This window comes from Micromys minutus, assembly GCF_963924665.1.
Source record: "Micromys minutus genome assembly, chromosome: 30".
Taxonomy (NCBI): Eukaryota; Metazoa; Chordata; class Mammalia; order Rodentia; family Muridae; genus Micromys; species Micromys minutus.
Genome location: NC_137965.1, coordinates 36,947 through 46,029, shown reverse-complemented (window position 1 = coordinate 46,029; position 9,083 = coordinate 36,947). Strand labels below are relative to the sequence as shown.

The 9,083-nt window shown below is 44.2% G+C and overlaps 1 protein-coding gene across 2 annotated transcripts; it reads left to right on the top strand.

Moving 5' to 3' along the window:
* The first annotated feature begins 391 nt into the window (after positions 1-391).
* Positions 392-6,540, top strand: SGK1 (serum/glucocorticoid regulated kinase 1). 2 transcript variants are annotated; one of them, XM_080941597.1, is made up of 12 exons: positions 392-531; positions 1,323-1,398; positions 1,768-1,843; positions 2,068-2,172; positions 2,278-2,361; positions 2,478-2,609; positions 2,857-2,969; positions 3,263-3,386; positions 3,828-3,923; positions 4,378-4,533; positions 4,641-4,730; positions 5,345-6,540. In XM_080941597.1, the coding sequence occupies exons 1-12, from the start codon at positions 414-416 to the stop codon at positions 5,510-5,512; spliced, it is 1,338 nt and encodes a 445-aa protein (XP_080797723.1). In that variant the 5' UTR covers positions 392-413; the 3' UTR covers positions 5,513-6,540. The 2 variants fall into 2 exon arrangements, with proteins under 2 accessions (XP_080797723.1, XP_080797724.1); XM_080941598.1 differs by lacking the exon at positions 392-531 and adding an exon at positions 1,044-1,171.
* Positions 6,541-9,083: the final 2,543 nt, after the last annotated feature.

Sequence of the window (9,083 nt, the reverse complement as noted above, 5' to 3'; positions counted from 1 at the left end):
GTGTTCTTGGCATGGCTAGGATTAAAATTTGCAAGGCTCAAAATTTATGCAGAAAGGACAGAATGTTCTCGGAGATTAGTTGGGGGAAAAAGTGAAATGAAGATTGTACTTTTTTTTTTCTTGTAGTGCAGACTTATTTCCTCCCCCTCCCCTACACATTCCTGAACCCCACCCCCACCCCCCGCGCGCTGTTGCCTTCCTTCCTCTTCCAAGTTCTGGGATTTTTCAGCCTTGCTAGGTTTTGGCCAAAAGCACAAAAAAGGCGTTTTCGGAAGCGACTCGGCCGCGCACAAGGGCCATTTGTTTGTTTTGGGACTGGGGCAGGAAATCTTGCCGGCCTGAGTCACGGCGTCTCCTTCAAGGAAACGTCAGTGCTCGCTGGTCGCCCGCTGCGTGCCCCTCGGTCCGTGGCCATGGGCGAGATGCAGGGCGCAATGGCTCGGGCTCGGCTCGAGTCCCTGCTCCGGCCCCGCCACAAAAAGCGGGTGGAGGCTCAGAAAAGGAGTGAGTCTGTCCTGCTGAGCGGACTGGGTAAGTGCCGCCGCTCGGCTTTCCGGTACTCGGGGTACGTGGGGATCGGGGCAGGGTACGGCGTGGGATCTTGGAGGCTGCGCGCTAAGCCAGGGACAGGACTCTGAGAAGGGGAGAGGTCGGCGTTGAGCCGTGCACTACGGTGTCCATTCGGACAACACTGGAGAGGAAATGGAAAATCACCGGCTCTCCTCACCCCTCCAGTGCCCTCCTCCGGCCCAGGGGGACGGAGGCCGAGTGTAGCCCAGCGGGGTCTTGCTCGCGCAGCCCGCGGAAGTCTCGTTCCTGCCCGAGGCAGCTCGCACAGCTCACCCAGAGCAGGGCAGCCAGTCGCCCACTTGCAACTACGTCTTCAGCCTGCTCGGCAGCTGGGGCTGGGGGTGGGGCCTTGCTGTAGGCAGGCCCTCGAGATGGGCGGGCCCTGAGCCGCTTCCTCGTTCCGTCGGCCCCGCCTCCTCGAGGCGCAGGGCTTATAAAGCTGGTCGCGTGGTCTGAGTGCACTGTTGGCTGAGCCGGTCTCACTGCTCCTCTCAGTCTCTTTGGGAACTTTCCGGCATTGGGGCGATGACCGTCAAAACTGAGGCTGCTCAAAGCACTCTCACCTACTCCAGAATGAGGGGAATGGTAGCTATTCTCATCGGTGAGTGCTGGAGAAGTACCAGACTTGTGTAGGAGAGACGGCGTGGAAATGATCCCCGGTTTTGAAGGTTTAGGATCCGATTAGCGTGTTGCGTCGGACGTTACAGAACCGCCTAACCTCCCTCTTCTCTCTCTTTCTCTTTAAATTACAGCTTTCATGAAACAGAGAAGGATGGGCCTAAACGATTTTATTCAGAAGATTGCCAACAATTCCTATGCATGCAAACAGTAAGTTTTGGGCTATTGGGGGAAATAGAGTGGTTTAAATTTACTAGCAGCTAAGACTTGTTCATGGGAGAAGCTGAAGTCTTTCCTCCGGGGTAGATTTCTTCTGGTCTTGAGCATTTTGCTTTTTTGAAACATTTTAAACATTATTTATGGGTCGAGTTTGGCCTGGAAGTGGAAGATTAATTTTCGTGAATGTTTACCAAAATCCACGCCCCCTCCACAAACAAATCTTAATGTGCATTTAACTGAGTTTTTGTAAGCATTTCGGATGTTTTCGGTTTAAATACCAAACGGTTGAATCAGAAATAGAGCTTATGTATGTGTGCCCTCTGGTGGTGAATTCCTAAAACGGCCCTTTAATCTCCACAGCCCTGAAGTTCAGTCCATTTTGAAAATCTCCCAACCTCAGGAGCCCGAGCTAATGAACGCCAACCCCTCTCCTCCGGTAAGTAGGTCTTGTCTGTGGAGGAAAATCGTAAATGTATTGGTATTTTTCTGTAGTAGTCAGTCAAGGTGGGATTGTCTGTCCACAACATCCCAAGTGGCTTAAGTGTTTTAAGTACTGAGTCACTGGAATGTTTTGAAAGGCATATTTCATGAAGTATTTTATGTGTTAACAGTAAGGCTGTGTGCAGCTTACGTATTAAAGGATGATGTTTTGTTTTCTAGCCAAGTCCCTCTCAACAAATCAACCTGGGTCCGTCCTCCAATCCCCATGCCAAACCCTCTGACTTTCACTTCTTGAAGGTGATCGGAAAGGGCAGTTTTGGAAAGGTAAATTCAATCCTGAAAACTTTACAACTAGTTTCTTTCATGCATTCACTTTTATATTCTCCCTGGATGAGGATAGAAAAATGACTGTCTTGATTGACATTTCAGGTTCTTCTCGCAAGGCACAAGGCAGAAGAAGCATTCTATGCTGTCAAAGTTTTACAGAAGAAAGCCATCCTGAAAAAGAAGGAGGTAGGGGTGACACCTGGTGGCTGAGGCTCACAGGCCTGGTGAAGATTTTTTTTTACCCTGTGGTTTGCTGCCCTGTTGAAATCTGAATTTGCCACTGAATCTTATCTCTTTCCTAGGAGAAGCATATTATGTCAGAACGAAATGTTCTGTTGAAGAATGTGAAGCACCCTTTCCTGGTGGGCCTTCACTTCTCTTTCCAGACTGCTGACAAACTCTACTTTGTCCTAGACTACATTAATGGTGGAGAGGTGAGCTGAGGTGTACACCTTGATGCCGAGTGGGTGGTGGTAGTGTGCTCCTGTTTGCCTTGCTTGGTTTGGGTTTGAGATGAGCTTTTAAGATACTAGAGGGAGAAGTGACCAGAATTAGCATTTCTATAAACTTACCAACTTACTCAGAGTTAAGCTGTTATTTCAAGTGGCTTCCCCCTCCTGACTTAGATGTCAGGCCTGATTAAAAGATCCCACTCAGCCTCAGTTTCTTTGTCTCTTACAGCTGTTCTACCATCTCCAGAGGGAGCGCTGCTTCCTGGAACCACGAGCTCGCTTCTATGCTGCTGAAATAGCCAGTGCCTTGGGTTATCTGCACTCTCTAAACATTGTTTATAGGTGAGCTAAAGACTCAAAGCTACCTTGCTGGGAAAGAGAGAGGCCAGGCTGAGCCTTTGGAATCCTAAAATAATGAGATATATGTGATTTGGTCACTTCTAAAGTTTCCCATTTGAGTTGTTTTGACTCCCGGTACCAAAAGGGTGGTACATAGTCCAGAACAGCCCAACAAAGGCTCCTTTCTGTGATTGGCTATGGAACAGGAGTAGATTAACAATCTTGATACTCCTAGCAATCTTTACAGAGGATTTGTCATGAAGTCACATTAACCTGTGTAATCTCTTTTCTCACAGAGACTTAAAACCAGAGAATATTCTCCTAGACTCACAGGGACACATTGTCCTCACTGACTTTGGGCTCTGCAAGGAGAACATTGAGCACAACGGGACAACATCCACCTTCTGTGGCACCCCTGAGGTAGGCAATCTTGACTTAGCACCAGATCTACCCACTCTTCCAAGAGACACACACACTCAATAATGCTTTTAAATACAAAAGGAGGAGTAAACACTTAAGCAATTCCTTAGTACAACTCAGTGCAAGTCATATACCATTTATTGTTTCACCCTGAGAATCTCCAAGGCATTCTGCTAGCATATATTCCAACTAGTTGTTTGTCATAAGAGAACCTCACAATACCACTAGGTGCCAAGCTGCTCTCTAAATATATTGGTATACACATAGGGGAACAATTGGCCTCAAAAAATACAGAGGTTTTAACTAAAAAGCAATTCAAGTACACATGCACACACACACTCAGAGCAAGTACTTTGGTTCTGTCTTTTGAAAGCACATGCTTGCTGTGAGGACTGCTTGGTTCTGAGAGTTAACCTCTTTTTCTGGTATGTGTCATTTTAGTATCTTGCTCCTGAGGTTCTCCATAAGCAGCCGTATGACAGGACAGTGGACTGGTGGTGCCTCGGGGCTGTCTTGTATGAGATGCTCTATGGCCTGGTGAGTAACACACATACCCGTGACACTTATAAAAATTTTGTGGCTTTACTCATGTAAGGTTAGCCATCATGGCTTGTCAGTACCAGTAGTCTTATCAAAAGCTAATAAGGAGACACTGGTTATTTTATACTTTATAGTTTTATAAATAATGTCTCTGGATTTTTTTTTTTTTCAATAGTCTTGTTTGAATCTTAGGGCAAGTACTGAAAATTGTACCCAAGCAACATTCCCAACTCTCCAGTGGGTTTCTTCTGCTCAATTTACTTCAGTTTACTTAACCTGTCCAATATTAGCCACCCCTCCACACACACACCACACCACAGTAGGGGTTATAAAATAGAAAAATCCAGGGCAGGGACCAGCTTAAGTCCAGCTTACCATGCTAATTTTATATTTAATATAGACACTAGACAAAACTTCAGTTGAATCTGAAGGAATTCCCTTCCTTTTCCAGCCTCCTTTTTATAGCCGGAACACAGCTGAGATGTATGACAATATTCTGAACAAGCCTCTCCAGTTGAAACCAAATATTACAAACTCAGCAAGGCACCTCCTGGAGGGCCTCCTGCAGAAAGACCGGACCAAAAGGCTGGGTGCCAAGGATGACTTTGTGAGTGTTATTGTCTTGATGTCATGGGACCTTGGGGAGGAATCTTGACCTTGTGACCTTATTGAGTTCTCCCAAATCTAAATCTATAATCTGTTTCTTTCCAACAGATGGAGATAAAGAGTCATATTTTCTTCTCTTTAATTAACTGGGATGATCTCATTAATAAGAAGATTACACCCCCATTTAACCCAAATGTGGTAAGTATCTGTTTCTGGCTTAAGAATAGTGAGACCGACCCAGAAGGTTTCTTTCTTTCTTTTCTTTTCTTTCTTTTTTTTTTTTTTTAATATTTATTTATTGATTATATAAGTACGCTATAGCTGTCTTCAGACATACCAGAAGAGGGCATCAGATCCCCATTACAGATGGTTGTGAGCCACCATGTGGTTGCTGAGATTTGAACTCAGGACCTGGAAGAACAGTTAGTGCTCTTAACTACTGAGGTATCTCTTCAGCTCCACAGAAGATTTCTTTTCTGGCAGAATTTTAAGAAATCAATAGCAGATACTATCTATCCATACTGTCCTAGAGGAGTGATTTATTTATTTATTTTAATCCCAGCTAAACTCACTGAGTATGAATACATTTATTTATAATTTCCAGGCCTAGTGACATATACCTGTAATACCTATACCTCAGAACTGAAGCAGGATCTACATTAAGGGTACAAAGTGAGACCTTGCAATGATAACCTTCTAAACTTTGGAGTCTATAGTGTTAAGCTTATAGTGGAGGATTATAGGATTTAGGATTGCCTGTCCTTTGCCCTGTGCCCTTTTCAACGCTGAGTGTATTTCCCTTCTTGTAACAGAGCGGGCCCAGTGACCTTCGGCACTTTGATCCTGAGTTTACTGAGGAACCCGTCCCCAGCTCTATCGGGCGGTCCCCTGACAGCATCCTTGTCACGGCCAGTGTGAAAGAGGCTGCAGAAGCCTTCCTTGGCTTCTCCTACGCACCTCCCATGGACTCCTTCCTCTGAATGCTCCCAGGATGATTCGGAAGGATTTCCTCAGCGTTTTCTAAAGTGTTTTAGTTAGCCTTTGGTGGAGTTGCCAGCTGACAGAACATCTTAAAAGAGAATTTGCACACCTGGAAGCTTGGCAGTTTCGCCCGGCGAAGCTTTCCGAAGAGCAGGTCCTCCTCTCAGTGAGCTTGTGAGGTCTTCATTTCTTCCTTCCAATGTGGTGCTAGCTCTATACGAGCATGAGAGTGCCGCCTGAGACAGACACCTTGGTCTCAGAAGGAAGATGCAGGTCTAAGAGGGATCTCCCGCAGGTCTGAGCTGTGATCAAGAATATTCTGCAATGTGCCTTTTCTGAGATCGTGTTAGCTCCAAAGCTTTTTCTATCACAGAGTGTTCAGTTTTTGTTTGTTTGTTTTGGTTTTTTTTTTTTTTCCTTGCGGATTTTCTGTGTGTGCAGTAGTGTGAGTGAGCTATGCCTGATCACAGACGGTTTTGTTGTAAGCATCAATGTGACACTTGCAGGACACTACAATGTGGGACATTGTTTGTTTCTTCCACATTTGGAAGATAAATTTATGTGTAGACTGTTTTGTAAGATATAGTTAATAACTAAAACCTATTGAAACGGTCTTGCAATGACAAGCATCCAGATGCTTAAGGAAAGCATTGCTGCTACAAATATTTCTATTTTTAGAAAGGGTTTTTATGGACCAATGCCCCCGTTGTCAGTCAAAGCTGTTGGTGTTTTTACTGTTTAAAATGTCACCTGTAAAATGGGCATTATTTATGGGTTTTCCCCCTTTGTTCATTTTCTTTTGCATTCATTCCTGATTATTGTATGTATTGTGTAAAGAAAGTCTGTACATTGGGTTATAACACTAGATATTTAAACTTACAGGCTTATTTGTAAACCATCATTTTAATGTACTGTAATTAACATGGTTATAATATGTACAATTCCTCCTCCTCACCACACAACTTTTTTTGTGTGTGATAAAACCAATTTTGGTTTGCAATAAAATCTTGAAAACTATTTACATAAATTGTGTCATGTGTTAACTTTGTGTGTGTATGTATAAAATATAAGTACACTGTAGCTGTCTTAAGACACACCAGAAGAGGGTATCAGATCTCATTACAGATGGTTGTGAGTCACCATGTGGTTGCTGGGATTTGAACTCAGGATCTCTGGAAGAGCAGTCAGTGCTCTTAACCACTGAGCCATCTCTCCAGCCCAACTTTGTATATTTTGCTAAATTGGATTTAGGATGGGGGAAAATAATGGTTCAATTTGAAGATACTTTTGGTAAGCTCAGTATAGTAGCACACACTTTCCATCTCTGTCACTTAGGAGACTCAGGCAGGGGGATTATGGACTGGGGATGGCTTGGACAAAAGAGTAAGACAATCTCAGTTTGCTAGTTCAGTGGTTTCTTTACTCAGGGAGGTTCAGGTCTTCAGGGCCCACCAAGGCTGGTTATAGTTTACTGAGGCTGGCCTTGTAACTTCTGCTGGAGGACTTTTGCTAGCATGTGAAGGCCTGAGTTGGAGCTTCAGCACTGAGAACATATTCTACCTTTTACCCCCAGCATTTTGTGCTGCCAGACACTAATCCATCCAAGCAATGCAATAAAGTAGCGTTGTATATCAAGTCATGTTCCCTGTGTTGATTGTCTTGTGAAATCCTATGTACTGTTTGTCCTCATATTTGGCTTATCAAGTGACAGGTAATTCTTTTAACAAATAAGAGTCCATGGAGCTGGGCTTTGCTCTGAATGCTAGAGACATGATACAGGTTATTGCTCCCATGTGATAGCTGTGGACACTGTGCTGAAAGATAATCTGGATGATACACCAAAGAGCATATTCATGTCATAAATGCCATGTTCCCAACACACTATCCCTAAAAAGGCTCAGGAGAAAGGGACAGTTACTGCCTCAATCAGTGGGAGCTAGCATCTCAAGGGCCACCAGGTTGTGAGTCTGTCCCACTGAGAATTAATACTGTTAGGGGATCTTCTCAAGACCCAATCCTCCGGACCTTTTACATCCATCAATACCTAGCACTTCAGAGATGCCCAGTGGATCCTGCTGTCACCTGCACCTTTTCATCTGCTTCCCCACCAACACACCCCCCACAGCACCATTTGTATACAGAACCCCCAATGAGAAGCTGTGACTTTCTCCCTCTTCTGACTCATTTAAGGCCTCCACTTTTAGCCCCTGTCTACTCCCTGGCCTCCAAGGCTTCTAGAGTCAGGCGAACATTCAGCTTCCCTTATTCATCATGTTTTGTGGAATGCACTAAAGGAGTGGAGTTAAATGAGAAGACTGCCAGCTCCCAGTGGCCGCAGATCACATGATGTATTAGCTGCATATTAAATTTCCTACCAAACCAAAACAACAAAAAGAATCCCAGACTGGTTTCCAGGAAAGCCTGCTGCCAGCTTAGGGCAGAGGGCTTACTTCTTCCCTCACATTCTCATCTGCAACAACAGTTATAAACCATTCCTTGAACAAAAATGTTTACACTGTCCTCAGAGGGTTACCAAGGTCTATGATCTTATTGGTTTCCAGAGGACCCAGTTATAAATTAGAATGTGCCCTTTGCTTAGGTTTTTAATTTTGTTTTTGATGTTTGCTTTATATATATTTTTTGTTTGATTTTGAGAAAAAAAAATCTATGTTTTCCTGGCTGTTCTGGAACTTTATACATACACCGAGCTGGCCTCAAACTCAAGAGATACATGCCTCTGAGTGTTGGAATTAAAGGCCTGCTCTACTAATTCTGGCCTCCTTTGCTTTTTAAAAGATGAGATCTCATATAGTTCAAGCTGGCTTCAAACATGCCATACATTTACAGATGGCCTTGAACTTCTGATTCTTCTGCCTGTACCTGTCAAGTACTAGAATTATAGGTATGTGCCATCATGCCTAACTTGAAGCCCCCCCCTTTTTTGTCTCTTTCTTCAGGTATTTATTTATTTTTTCTTTAGTTGGAAATCTGATTTTTGGGGGGGTATAGTCAATCACTTCACAGAGATGAACTTATCCAGAATTGAAAGATGTCAGGGGTGTCCCAAGCACTATCAGACGAATGAGAGATTGGACCAGCACAGTTGTGTGGAAAGGAAACAGACAGGAACAGGGCAGTAAAGAAGGAACAAGAGATCAATAGACAAACGGCAAATATTTGCTAAGTATTCTGATGCCAAATACCACATATGCCAAGGTATTGCTTATCTATAGGAGTGGGCCATGTCCTGGCCAACATGTTCCCAGAGGCTCAGTCACTGATGTAGAAAAGGGGACAATTGGCTCAGGTGTGGCAGAACACACTCCTCATCCTTACACTTAGGAGGTAGCAGAGTAAAATCTGGACTATATATAGAGAGATTCCATGCCTCAGAAGAGAATGGGGGTGGGGAGGAAGGAAGGAAAGAGGAAAGGAAGGAAAGAAGAAAGGGAGAAAGGAAGGGAAGAAAAGGTAAGGGAAAGAAGGGAAAGGAAGGGAACAGAGAAAGAACAGAAGAAAGGGAAGGGAGGAAGAAGGAAAGGATAGGAAGGAGGGAAGGAAAGAGAGAAA

What these genes read in the sequence shown, in the direction of transcription:
- SGK1 (XM_080941597.1), top strand. Translation starts at nt 414, where the DNA reads ATGGGCGAGATGCAGGGCGCAATGGCTCGGGCTCGGCTCGAGTCCCTG. An exon ending in ACTACATTAATGGTGGAGAG is followed by an intron (nt 2,610 to 2,856) that starts GTGAGCTGAGGT and finishes TGTCTCTTACAG; the next exon opens with CTGTTCTACCATCTCCAGAG. An exon ending in ATGAGATGCTCTATGGCCTG is followed by an intron (nt 3,924 to 4,377) that starts GTGAGTAACACA and finishes TTCCTTTTCCAG; the next exon opens with CCTCCTTTTTATAGCCGGAA.